Genomic DNA, 14,496 nt, shown 5'->3' with positions numbered 1-14,496 from the left:
CGGTACATTAAATATACAGAAAATGAGATTTGCGGAAATTTATTAAGCATTTGCTGTTTTAAAAGTATAAATAAATAAACATTTTTTAAAATAAGTAAGTATATTAAAATAGTAAAAACCAAGTGTTCTTAAATAAAACAATTTTTTCTTAGAATTTCAGAAATTAAATTAAGCCCGTCTGTACATAAAGATTCCAACAAAAACTAACACAACAAGGTTAACTTCTATTCGTAAGTAAACAATAGTGCCTACACCTTTTGATATTATAAGAAAAAAGATAAGATAACAGATAGGTAATCAGAAGTTACTGAAAAGAAGGTGTATATACCTATGTAAAATAGTTAGAAATATTTGCATGTGATTGAGGATAAAAATGAGTAAAATAAAAAAAATTGTGACAATAGGTGATGGTGCGTGTGGAAAAACATCTCTTTTGACGACTTTTAGTTTTAATGCCTTTCCCGAACGTCATGTGCCCACGGTTTTTGACGCATATTCAAAAGATATCGAGGTGGACGATCAAACAGTTACGCTAGCTTTGTGGGACACAGCGGGAGAAGAAGACTATGATAGGCTTAGACCATTATCCTATTCGAGGACAAGTGTAGTGCTCATTTGTTTCGCAGTAGACTTTCCAGATTCCTTATCCAACGTTAAGGACAAGTGGTATCCAGAAGTTAAACACTTTTTACCGTACGTACCGTACATACTTATAGGTAAGTACTCAAATTTTATTTATTTATACGCACAAGCCGTTAAGCCCTAGGGCATTTTTATAAAATACAATCATCATCATCAGGGCTTTTCATTCCGAATGTAATGTTTGCCGCTCTTGTGTGTTATCAAAGTTTGTTGTATGACTTGGCTTTCGTTACAATTTTCTTCCACTCATTTCGATATGTGCATAGTTCCCTCCAGTTTCTCACTTCCAGAATTTTGATATCTCTCATGACCTGGACCTCCCATCTCTCTCTGGGTCTTCCCCTTGGTCTTTCAGTTTCTGGTTTCCATCTGGTGATCTTCTTAATCAGTAGGTCGTTTTTCCTTCTTTCTATGTGTCCCAGCCATCTCAGTCTCTTCGCTTTAATAAATCTAACTATATATCTTCTCCCTTCATTATGTCTCTTACTTCATGGTTCAGTCTTGTTCTCATTTCTCCGTTGTCCATTCTTATCGAGCCCATAATCCGTCTGAGGATTTTCTTTTCGAATATTCTCAATTTTTCTTCTTCTTTTTCCGTGAGGCACATTGTCTCAGCCTATCCTGTATTCTATTCAACATCACATTAGAGAAAATAATTAGAGAGTCAAAAGTCAACACCAGAGGAACAATAATAACAAAAAGTGTACAAATATTGGCATTTGTAGATGATGTTGATATCATAGCTAGAAGCAAAAGAGAAATGGTAGAAGCATTTAATGCGATAGAAAGAGCGGCACAAAACAGTGGTCTAAACATTAATGAAATAAAAACCAAATACATGAAGGCCAGCAAATCGACAGGCCAAAGAAACCTACAGAATCTGACAATAGGAGACTATAACATCGAAAGCGTAAAAAAATTTACATATCTAGGTTCACTAGTTACCGCAGATAACAATGTCAGTGAAAAAGTTAAGAGAAGAATACAAATTGCTAATAAAACATATAATGGACTAATTAAACATCTAAGATCTAACAACATCACGACAAAAACCAAATGCAAAATATACAAAACCCTGATAAAACCGGTCCTTATATATAGATCAGAGACATGGACACTGTCGAAAAGCGATGAGAACTTATTAGGTACGTTTGAACCAAAAATCCTCAGACGCATATAAGGGGGTGAAAGAAAATGACATATGGCGCAGAAGATATAATTTTGAACTATACGCAGCATACAACGAACCCGACGTCATAACATCCATAAAAATCGGCCGTCTGCGCTGAATGGGCCATGTTAAACGGATGTTGGAGACCGAAACACCAAAACATATAATGAGGCAAGTACCAGTATAGGGAGAAGGTCAAAGGGAAGACCCAAACTTATATACATGTAACAAGTGGAACAAGATCTGAAAACACTTGAGATTACCCACTGGAAGAACAAAGCAACGAGCAGAATAGAATGGCGGAAAATCCTAGAACAAGCCAGGACCCAAAAAGGGTTGTCGAGCTACTGATGATGATGATGATGATGACATTGTCTCAGCTGCATACGTAACTACTGGTCTGATTGCGACTCTGTATATTTTCAGTTTTGTATTTTTGGATAAGTTCTTGTCCTTCATTAGCCTATGATATCTCCAGTTTGTTTTGTTGCCTGCTAGTATTGGCTCCGTCACTACTTCACTTCTCTTATTTTGGCCATTCACTATTACTCCCAAATATTTAAATTGTTCAACTCTTTCGAAAGTGTAGTTATCTATTTTGATTTCTCTCGTTATCTTCACTTCTAGAGCAGAGTAGATATTTTGTTTTTCTTTCATTAATTTGTAGACCTCTTTTCCGTGCTTTCTTTGCCAGGATTGTTACTGCTTCTTTTAATATTTCCTTGTCTCTTCCCATAAGAACTATATCATCTTCATATGCAACTATTTCTTTCTGTTGAGGAGTGGGCTATGCTATAGGCTCTTTATTTCCTTTAATTTTGCTTGCTTTGACTGTTCCTTCTACTGCTATGTTGAATAATGTAGTTGACAGGGAATCGCCTTGTCGCACTCCTGTTTCTATTCCAATTTATTTTGTGATACCTTCCTCTGTGGTTACTTTAGCTCGAGATCCATCCATAGTCACGTTTGTTGATCTGAAGGATTAACTTTGCTGGTATATCTTGATTTTTCATTTCAATGAATAATTAATTTATTTCTTCCAATACAGTCAAAGGCTTGTCTGAAGTCTACGAAGAGGATGTAGGCTTCTATATTCTTGGCATTTTTGGATTGTTTTTGTAATTATATGGATCGCATCTTTAGTGGATCTGCCTTCTCTGAATCCTTTCTCGTAGTCCACAATTTTTTTTGTATTGAGTAAATTGTTGTCTGATGAGAGCTATTAAAATTTTATATGTTGTAGCCAGTAGAGATATTCCTCTATATTTGTTATAGTTTGTTACTTCTCCTTTGTTAAATATAGTGCTATAGTATATTGATGAAAGCTGTTAAAATTTTATATGTTGTAGCCAGTAGAGATATTCCTCTATATTTGTTATAGTTTGTTACTTCTCCTTTGTTAAATATAGGTATAATTCTGCCTTCTTTCCAACCCTCGGGCATTTCTTCTGCTTCCCATATTCTAACTATTAGTTTATAGACGTTTGTTAATAACTTTTCCCCTTCGTTTTTAATTGGCTCGTTGGAAATTTCATCTGGGCCAGGTGTTCTTTTCTGTTTCATTTTTTGAATGATGTCTAAATATTCATCATATATGTTGGTATCCCTATTTCATTATCTCTCATGTCTTCAATTGCGCCTACTTCCCCTTCCGGGCTTTCTTTGCGTCTATATAGTTCTGTGAAGTGTGTTTCCCATGATCTATTGTCAACTTTAACTACTGGTTTGCCTTTCCTTTGTTGAGCTTTTAGGTATCCAAATAGTTTGGCGCTGTCGTTACTATTATTTTCTAGGTCCTTTAACAGCTCTTCCATCCCCAGTTTTTTTTATTATTGCAACATTTATCTGATACTTTCTTTTTTTCTTTGTATTCGTTTCGATTATGTTCTTCTTTAGTTGATATCTATTTATCATTTGATTTTGATTTCGTATTCTGCATCAAACCACTCTTTCCTTTTTTTTATTTCCCTCTTCAGCTGAATTCAGAATGGATTCCTTTATATTTTTCCATATTTCCTCTGTGTTATTTGCTTTTTTTTAGGGTTTTCCTGATTTTTCTTTAGGGTTGTCTCATATTGTTCTCTTAGTTCCTGTACTTTTAACTTCTCCACATTTCATCTTCTTTTGTTTTGTCTTGTTCTCTCTGTTTTAATTATCTTCATTTTAATTTCTTCTATTACTAGAAAATGGTCTGTGTCCGCGTTTGCTTCTCTAAAATACATAAATAAAAAAAATGATTATATATATGGGGTTTCCCCATCCATTCCTATCCTGAACGTCCTCTTCCTCCAAATCTCAAAGGTCCACGGCTTTTCTTACATTTTCATTCCAGGATAGCCTTGGTCTTCCCCTCTTTCTCTTACCTGAGGTTTTCACTTTAATAATTGTTTTGGACAACGCTGCTCATCCATCCGAAGCAACTGACCAAGGCACTCAAGCTCTTCCGCTCTATTCTGCCCACTGCAGTGTCTTGGGCGTGCATTAACGTCCATACTTCACTCCCATACATCAAAACTGACTCCACGAAGGCCTTTCCTATTCGAATTTTTGTTTCTTTTGTGATAGTTTTTTCCACCAAATGGAATTTAAGCATCCTATTACTTTTCTGCTTTGCTCTAGTCTTCTTCGAATTTCTGTTTTTCCCAGACCTTCTATAGTTACTATAGCTCCTAATATTGAAACTCATACACCTGTTTTACAGTAGTATTGTCTTTTATCAAGATTTCAAAGTTAGCATCGGAGTTCACGACCAGATATTTTGTTTTTGTGACATTAACGTTTAAACCCCATTTATTGTATGTTGCCAGGGCTTCGCCGTCCATAAGGGCGAAGAGGGGCAGTGCCCCCGGCGCCGTATTCGAAAAGGCGCCGACAGGTGGCGAAAAAAAATTTTTTTGACAATATCGAAATTACCATAAATATTAGTAATATTTTATTATCTTGTAAAATTGAAAATTTACCAATCGTAGGTAAATATAAAAATAGCAGTTAGTGCGACTTTGATCCCATAAGTATACGAAACCTTATTTATCTCATTAAACTGAACTATTATATATATATATATATATATATATATATATATATATATATATATATATATTTGATGGAATGTGTCTAAAGATATTCAACCTCTCATCTTATTGATAAGCCCAGAGAGGTTGAAGAGGGCGAAACACGTTTCTAAGAACAGGTGTTTGGATCTTTGATTCTATTCAAGAAATTTTTCCCAACCTGAAATGGTGGATGTGTGAATTATTCGTAAGGGGATTTTTCCACATTCTCTATTTCATTTGTTTGATATAATATATATATATATATATATATATATATATATATATATATATATATAGTTCTCTGATAGTGTGATCGTTTTTTTATAAATAACGAAGAAGTGGTTCAAGCACTTCAAAAATAGAGAAAGGAAAATCAGTTGGACAAGATGATATTTCTGGGGAAGTGTGAAGAGACAGGAACAAGGTGGCTAACAGGTTTATTTAATAGAATTATGGAATTTGGACAAATGCCAGACGAATGGAGAAGCATTATATCCTGTATATAAACCTGTTAATAACATGGGAGATACAACAATGTACAAACTACAGGGCCATAAAACTACTTAGTCACACCATGAAAATAGGGGAGAGAGTAATTGATAGACGGATACGTGCCGAACAAAAGATGCAATTTTCATTATAAGGTAGCCGATGGAAAAATACAGGAATAAAGAAAAAATCGCTCGTAATAAGATATAAGTAATAACCATAATATGGTATTCATTAATCTTGAGAAAGCATATGATGATAAAATTCCTCGGGAGATTCTGTGGTGGGCACTCAATAAGAAAGGAGCTCCTGGTAAATATGTAAAGATTGTGAGAGATATGTATGAGGGAGTAACGACTAGTGTTAGGACAGGTGTGGGAGAGACTGATAAATTTCATGTGAAAGTAGGATTGCACGAAGGCTCAATGCTTAGTCCTTATTTATTCTCGTTAGTTTTGGATTAGATAACAGCGAAGCTACAAACATTACGGGGTAACACTCCCTGGTGCTTAATGTGTGCTGTTGATGTAGTGTTAGTATGAAATAGTTAATGTGACTTTGAACAAAAACTGGAACAGTGGAGACAAGAGAGAAGCTTTTGAGGAAAAAGGTTTAAAACTTAGTAGGACAAAAACAGAGTATTTGGACATGATTGTGAAAAGTAATAGTTTTAACTACCTAGGATCGGTATTACAGAGTAATGGGTAAATAGATGGAGATGCATGCAGTAGAATTAGTGTTGGATGGATGAAATGGAATGAAGTGAGTGGTTTGTTGCGTGACAAAAAAATTCCAATGAAGCTAAAGGGAAAATTCTACAAAACAGCTATAAGGCCAGCTACGATGTACGAAACTGAATGTTGAGCAGTTAAAAAGAAAGAAAAACAACGAATGCATGGGGCGAAAATGAGAATGCTTAGATGGATGACTGGAGAGACAAGGAAAGATAAGATTAGGAATGAGTATATTAGGGGTGTGTCTAATACCGGGTGTCCACTTATATTTTCCCCCACTTTAACTGTCTATAACTTCTAAACGGCTCAAGATAAAAATATGCGGTTTTCACTGAAATGTTTTATTTTAGTAAAAGTTTTGTCTGAATGGATTGCATTTTTTATATCGCTTTCAAATACGAAATAAAATATGGCTGATTTTTGAAAAAAACGTTGTTGACTTTTTTTTAATGGAACACCCAGTATATTCTTTTGTAAATTTAAAGAAAGGTCATTCACCTATCTAGCGATATAAAGTTTTTCAAAGTCGGTTGTCAAATCACTGAGTAATTAATTTTTAAATGAGAGGTGCAACGTGGATATCACATACCTAAATAACATAACTAACCAAGTTACGTGATTTCCACATTGCATCTCTCATTTTAAAAATTAATTTCTCAGTCATTTGACAACCGATTTTAAAATTTTTTATATCGCTGGATAGATAAATGACCGTTTTTTCAAGTTTTTAGGTAAGTGGTCATTTTTTATTTTGATTTTAAATAAAAAATGGCGGATTTTAAAAAAAAACGTTGACTTTTTTTATTAAAACACCCAGTATATTTTTTGTATCTTGAAAAAACGGTCATTTACCTATCCAGCGATATAAAAATTTTTAAAATCGGTTGCCAAATGACTGAGCAATTAATTTTTAAAATGAGAAATGCGATGTGGAAATCACATAACATAATATCATTTTGCTCAGTTATGTTATTTAGGTATGTGATATCCACGTTGCACCCCTCATTTTAAAAATTAATTACTCAGTGATTTGACAAACGATTTTGAAAAACTTTATATCGCTGGATAGGTGAATGACCTTTCTTTCAATTTCCAAAAAAATATACTGGGTGTTCCATTAAAAAAAAGTCAACAACGTTTTTTTCAAAAATCCGCCATTCTTTTTTCGTATTTGAAAGCGATATAAAAAATTCAATTCATTCAGACAAAACTTTTACTAAAATAAAACATTTCAGCGAAAACCGCATATTTCTATCTTGAGCCGTTTAGAAGTTATAGGCAGTTAAAATGGGGGAAAATATAAGTGGACACCCGGTATACTGATAAGTCTAGGTGTGGCACCAATTGATGCCAAAATGAGAGAGCATAGGTTGAGATGGTTTGGTCATGTTCAACGTCGAGACGCTAATCACCCAATACGAATAATTCTTGAATTGCAGGTTCCTGAAAGGAGGAACGGAGGAGTAGGAGGGGAAGACCTGGGGCAAGACGCTTAGGCAGGACATGTCGGTAAAGGGGATTAATACCGATATGATCCAAGATAGAAACTTATGGAGAAATGTAATTAGGGAAGCCGATCCCGCGTAGTAATAAAGGCAAAGAGAATGATGATGAAACAAATAGTTTGTAGGTTTTCGCTCTGTACATGACTGACGCGACAACTAGTGCCTTAATCTGACTTTTTTGAACCTCACAATTTGACGTTAAGTATTATGATAATTAGGTAACATTTATTTACCATTTTTGATAAAATTTGTTATACAAACGATGAAAATGACATTACAAAGATAACTTCAATATTTTCATATTTCTCCAGTACTCACGTTGGCATATATGGTATGCAGTTTAATGTAAACATATTATTCAATGTCACATGTAGGCCAAAATCAACTAAAATAATACAACACTCTGTGTGATTACATGATAACAATGAAAATTTTATTAATGACAGTATCTTGTCTAAGATATTTAAGTATATTGCCGGTGTTGGTGATGTGTTGTACATAACCATGACATATTTACTTAATTCTAATATTTAAAGCTTACAAATTAGGAAATCTTTACATATTTAACAAATGAAGGGAGATAGATATAGGAAATCCTAATAAGAATTGAAAGCTAAATAAATTTTCTACGCGACAGACTAGTAAGATACAGGGTGTTCCATTTAAAATAAGTAAGTTATTACAGCTTGAATTTGTTAATAGAACAATCTAATATTTTGACCACCCTGTAAAAAGATAGGTATAGGAAACCCTAATACAAATTGAAAGCTAAGTGTATTGTCTACGCGATAGACTAGTAATATACAGGGTTTTCCATTTAAAATAAATAAGTTATTACAGCTTGAATTTGTTAATCGAAAAATCTTATGTTTTGACCACCTTGTAAGAAACTTTGTTGCAATAAGCATCTGCTTAAGTATTGTAAATATGTAGTCAATTATTAAGATCCAAGAAAAGATTTATAAAAATCGAAATAAATCAAAATACCCTGTATTTAGGTATAGGGAACCCTTATGAAAGTATAGCTTATTTTTTAAGATCAATTCAATAATGTTATCAGATATAGGGCATTCCATAAAAAATATAACTTTGATATGCCAGTCTTTTTTGGAGCACCCTGTATAATTCACTATATTCTTAGATTGTAGTATTAATGGCCCTGTATATTTCTGTTAAGAATTTTTTTTTAAATATTAAGTGGTTTTCCGTACAGACACCGAGGCGAATAAGATGAACCACCCTGTATAACTAAGGGTAAGAACAGAACAAGTGGGTCGAGGTGGAGGTGTAGGTCGCGGTGGATGCTACTAGTTAAGTCGCGGTCGATGTCGACAGCACATAGCAAGGAGGTCACCTGCGCTGTCAGTCGAGCTAGAACCACTATCAAGTGAAGCAGTTTAATGAAATTTGAATGACAAAAAGACTGTGCTTTTGCGATGTTGTGTAAGTCAAGTGATGATAGTGATCAAAAGTCAGCTGTAAATAATCAGATCCTCCTTCATATTTCAAAAATTTACTGAATTTAATTACTTTAGAAATTCAAAAATAAACTAAATACAAAAAAGGGATTATATAAAAAGTATCAACTCAGATAGCGCAGGTAATGACAACTTGGCTTCGAACGGACCAATCACAGGGAAGCATCCTTGTAGGCCGCGCAGTAGACATCCATGTAAAACAAACTCATTTTATTTTCAAAAGCATCGATGTAAACCTCCTGGATGGCATCGCGCTAAAGCTTCACCGCGACTTACCTGCTCTGTTCTCTTCCATTCACTACAATGTGTTTGTTTTACATGCATATCGACATCAACCGCGACCTCCACCTCCACCGCGACCCACTTGTTCTGTTCTTACCCTTATACCAACACTGATGACACAATATCTAACACATAACAAGTGTTGGTAATTCCAACATTAAAATTGACGTGTTTTATGATTTTTTTAAGTCGTCTGTTTCTGAAATAACGAATTTATTGCATACATTTACATTGTAAGTACCTACCTACATAATTTTGGTTAACCCTATAGAAATAAAAAATATTCGAATAATACATCATTGCAAAGCCGATTAGGAAACACTGATGGCGAAATGTCCAACACATACAGGGTAATTGATTAGTGTGATAAAGCTCCGTAGATCCGCTATAGTAAGAGATATTTACAAACAAGAGTTAATAACAACTCAGATGTAATTCACATTACTAAGGGGTTAAAGCAAGGATGCAGCCTCTCCACACTACTGTTTATTTATATCTTGAAATTTTTTCAAAGAAATGGAAGAGAAGCTGTGGACGTATGGGCATTTACATTGGAAACGACTGTCTCTTTAATATTCATTTCGCCGATGAACAGGCTATACTCGCTCAAGACTCATTCGACTCGGAATTTATGTTAACTCATCTATATGCAACATACAGGACCGCGCCAAGGCTTTCGAGCGCCCGGGGCAAGTAATTTTAGGCGCCCGTTTCCTCTTCCCTTTGTACATCTCCCGGAGCTGGCTGGTTTAGGTGGGTGTACGACCGACGACAGCGTTTGTCACCGGCCATGGTTCGTTCCGGGAGTTGTAAGTAGTTTTTTGCAACTTAGTGAACCAGTATACGGTATTCGCTCTGGCGTGACTTCGGTGGGGGTACCTTGAAACGATGAAAACTAGTCCCATAAGGACTGCATGGCTGTCTTACGGCCGCGGGTATACGGAGGGAATATTCTACATCTTCGTCTGTTCTGAGAGCTTGACTGATGAGGTGTAGACAGCGAAAACGTTCTCAAGATGGCAGCACAGACGATGGTGAGAATATTTATTTCCCGTATATTATTTTGCATATTATTTTCATACTTTTGAAAAGTAGAAAGTTGCGATTATTTCCTGCTTGTTTGACGCCGTAGGTATTTTTAAATAAATACGAGGTGACATCTAGTGGCTTCAAAATGGAAGCACAGATCGGTTTCGTACCGAAACGAGCAAGGTAGGTTGCTTCTAGCTAACTCATATATATATATATATATATATATATATATATATATATATATATATATATATATATATATATATATATATATATATATATATATATATATATATATATATATAAATAAGCAAAATCATTGGCTAATACTCGTAAAGTGAATGTGAATTTAGTTGGAAATATATAAAATGATGAAGGGTCATCATTCCATACATTTCTGTGCAACTATATACACCGGTGTTTCGGCCTATTTGGGCTTCGTCAGTATAGTGTAGCAAGTTGAAAAAGTTGTTTGTATATCTATATAAAATGATGTTGGATAATCGAGTACAAATATAAAAATAAATAAGCAAAATCATTGGCTAATACTCGTAAAGTAAATGTGAATTTAGTTGGAAATATATAAAATGATGAAGGGTCATCATTCCATACATTTCTGTGCAACTATATACACCGGTGTTTCGGCCTATTTGGGCTTCGTCAGTATAGTGTAGCAAGTTAAAAAAGTTGTTTGTTAACTTGTAAAAGGATTACTACAGGAGCCAGGTTACCAATTTTGGTCAGGTTGTTAGAAGACCCGCAGTCGCAAGGCTACAACTAACATTGCCAAGGTACATCTTTAAATATTTTTAAATACATCTTCTAACAACCTGACCAAAATTGGTAACCTGGCTCCTGTAGTAATCCTTTTACAAGTTAACAAACAACTTTTTTAACTTGCTATACTATACTGACGAAGCCCAAATAGGCCGAAACACCGGTGTATATAGTTGCACAGAAATGTATGGAATGATGACCCTTCATCATTTTATATATTTCCAACTAAATTCACATTTACTTTACGAGTATTAGCCAATGATTTTGCTTATTTATTTTTATATTTGTACTCGATTATCCAACATCATTTTATTTAATAATGTTATGGCTTTTCATTTCCTCAGGTAGCTTTACCTCCTTGGCAATGTTAGTTGTAGCCTTGCGACTGCGGGTCTTCTAACAAACTGACCAAAATTGGTAACCTGGCTCCTGTAGTAATCCTTTTACAAGTTAACAAACAACTTTTTTAACTTGCTACACTATACTGACGAAGCCCAAATAGGCCGAAACACCGGTGTATATAGTTGCACAGAAATGTATGGAATGATGACCCTTCATCATTTTATATATTTCCAACTAAATTCACATTTACTTTACGAGTATTAGCCAATGATTTTGCTTATTTATTTTTATATATATATATATATATATATATATATATATATATATATATATATATATATATATATATATACTATCATTGTATACCGGTTGTAACAATGATAGTGTTTTTTCCTCAAAGTTTGGAACACCCTGTGGAATATTTTAGCGTAGGTACCTATATAAAATATTGAAATTAAAACTCAACTGTAGCCTTAGGCTTTCTTAACATTTTGCTTTTTGATTCATTCGATTATGTTGGATAATAAAAAAGTTAGGTACTTTAACAACTAGCAATGTTATTCATCAATACAGGGTGTTTCTAAATAAGTGCGACAAACTTTAAGGGGTAATTCTGCATGAAAAAATAATTACCGTTTGCTTTATAAACATGTGTCAGCAAATGCTTTGTTTCCGAGATACGGGATGTTGAATTTTTTCTTACAAACTGACGATTTATTTATTGCTCTAAAACTGGTTGAGATATGCAAATGAAATTTGGTAGGTTTTAAGGGGGAGTTATTGAGCATTTTGTGACATACAATTAAGAATTTTATATTCACCATTGGCGTGCATAGGGTATAAACATTTTAGTTACATCCCGTATGCACGCCAATGGTAAATATAAAACTCTTGATTGTATGTCAAAAAATGCGCAATAACTACCCCTTAATACCTACCAAATTTTATTTGCATATATCAACCAGTTTTAGAGCAATAAATAAATCGTCAGTTTGTAAGAAAATATTCAACATCCGGTATCTCGGAAACAAAGCATTTGCGGACATATGATTATAAAGCAAACGGTCAGGATTTGTTGATGCAGAATTACCCCTTAAAGTTTGTCGCGCTTATTTAGAAACACCCTGTATTGATGAATAACAAGGCTAGTTGTTAAAATATCTAACTTTTTTATTATCCCACAGAAGCGAATAAATCAAAAAGCAAAGTGTTAAGAAAGCCTAACGCTACAGTTTAGTTTTAATTTCAATATTTTATATGTGCTAGAATATTCCACAGAGTGTTTCAAACTTTGAGGAAAAAACACACTATCATTGTTACACCCGGTATACAATGACACTTATCTGTTTAGCAATAATATTATTACGTCGATATTCTTGAAGAATAAAGCTATAATATACTATAAAAAAATCACTCAAACCGGACAGCAGGTTTAGGAAATACGAGCCATCAAAAATGTCTCATTTTTAAGGTGGTGCGTTAATTTTGATGCTTAGTGTATATAATACAATTTTCTATTTGTTTTAGCAAATAAATTAGACCTCAGAACTGATCCAGAAACAATTAAAACTTTAGCCGATAGAAACCAGCACCCAGTTAGCCAAGAAGAAGGAGAAAGGATGGCTAAAAAGATTAAGGCAGTTAAATATATGGAATGCTCAGCCAAACACCTTTTTGGAATTAGGCCAATTTTTGAAGAAGCGGCTCGCATTGCACTTGAAACCAAAACTAAGAGTAAAATAAAGCATTGTAAATTTCTATAGGTAGTTGTTATAAAAACAGTGTGGTCTCAAATTGTTGACGCAATGTCATGACATAAGATTATTTAAATTAAAAGTACATGTTACAATTTAAACTATGTAATAAAATTATAGTTAGTTAATAAAATCACTCGTTTTTCTTCTTCTTCTTCTTCTTCTTCTTTAAGTGCCTTATCCAGTGGCGTAACAAACTCCGTCGGGGCCCCCCGCAGAATAGGAAATGGGGCCCCCTTTAAAAAATTACTAAATGCGACTTGTGTAACAAAAACGTATTGTATGTACATGTATGTATATGTGTTAGTGTATTTATGCACTGTTTATAAAAACTTATATTTTTGATCTTTATTGGTATAGAATAAAATAGAACAAAAATTGAGAGCCTAGGCGCAAAATTTCGTGCCAATGCTTTTCAACTTCATTTTTTTCGAATCCTGAGAAAACTAGTAAGTATTTTTGAAAAATTTAGACTCAGAATGAAAGATTACATATGAACCCTGAAAACTTCTATAATGTTTAATTTAATAAGTTACAGCGGTGAAAAAAAAGAGAATGTTTAGTATGATTTTTAATTTCAAATATCCCATTCAAAAGAAACTTTTTGTTTATTCTAAGTAACTTTCAGCCCTCGGTAATAATGTAATCTTTCTTTCTGCGTTTAAACTTTTTAAAAATTTTATTAGTTTTCTCAGGATTAAAAAAGTGAATGCATTTAAAAAGCATTAGTCCGAAATTTTGCGCTTACACTCTTTAAATTATTACATTATTACATAGTATTATTCTATGAGATGAACAAATTTCTTTGTGCACTATTATGTATCAGCGAATATACAGTCGGAAAAATGTAAGAATACCCATGAACAATCACATCACTCACTTATTTTGTATTTGCTGTCTTTTCTTGAAAACTTCGTTTTCAATACTTATAAGCGCTAGAGAAGATAATCGTGCTTCTGACATTGTACTACGAAGATATGGTTTCATTAATTTAAGTCTAGAAATATATCTCTCTGAACTAGCGGTCATAACAAGTAAAGTTGAAAACAAGGTGTACGCATGACACACTTCTGGTACGCAAGATGCAAGCACTAGTGCAATGAAAATCTATAAGAATAATTTTGGCTGCATCATAAATTGAGTTCGCTGATTCCAACTGTGTCCTTAATGATTTTTTAACAAAATGCAGTTGCTCCAAAAACTCATTACTTAAATCTGACGGGTACGCAGCAACTAA

General features: G+C 33.9%; 1 protein-coding gene across 1 annotated transcript; it reads left to right on the top strand.

Annotated features, from left to right (window-relative positions):
- Positions 1-277: 277 nt before the first annotated feature.
- LOC126893248 (ras-like GTP-binding protein Rho1) lies at positions 278-13,410 on the top strand. The gene is made up of 2 exons (XM_050663234.1): positions 278-716; positions 13,033-13,410. Exons 1-2 carry the CDS (start codon positions 374-376, stop codon positions 13,266-13,268), a joined length of 579 nt encoding a protein of 192 aa, XP_050519191.1. The 5' UTR covers positions 278-373; the 3' UTR covers positions 13,269-13,410.
- The last annotated feature ends 1,086 nt before the right edge of the window (positions 13,411-14,496 follow it).

Source organism: Diabrotica virgifera, chromosome 10 (assembly GCF_917563875.1).
Source record: "Diabrotica virgifera virgifera chromosome 10, PGI_DIABVI_V3a".
NCBI lineage: Eukaryota > Metazoa > Arthropoda > Insecta > Coleoptera > Chrysomelidae > Diabrotica > Diabrotica virgifera.
The sequence above is the reverse complement of the archived record's forward strand: the minus strand, read 5'-3'. Positions and strand labels throughout refer to the sequence as shown.

Coding starts and splice junctions, on each gene's coding strand:
- LOC126893248 (XM_050663234.1), top strand. CDS start 374: ATGAGTAAAATAAAAAAAATTGTGACAATAGGTGATGGTGCGTGTGGA. Junction 717..13,032: donor CGTACCGTACATACTTATAG/GTAAGTACTCAA, acceptor TATTTGTTTTAG/CAAATAAATTAGACCTCAGA.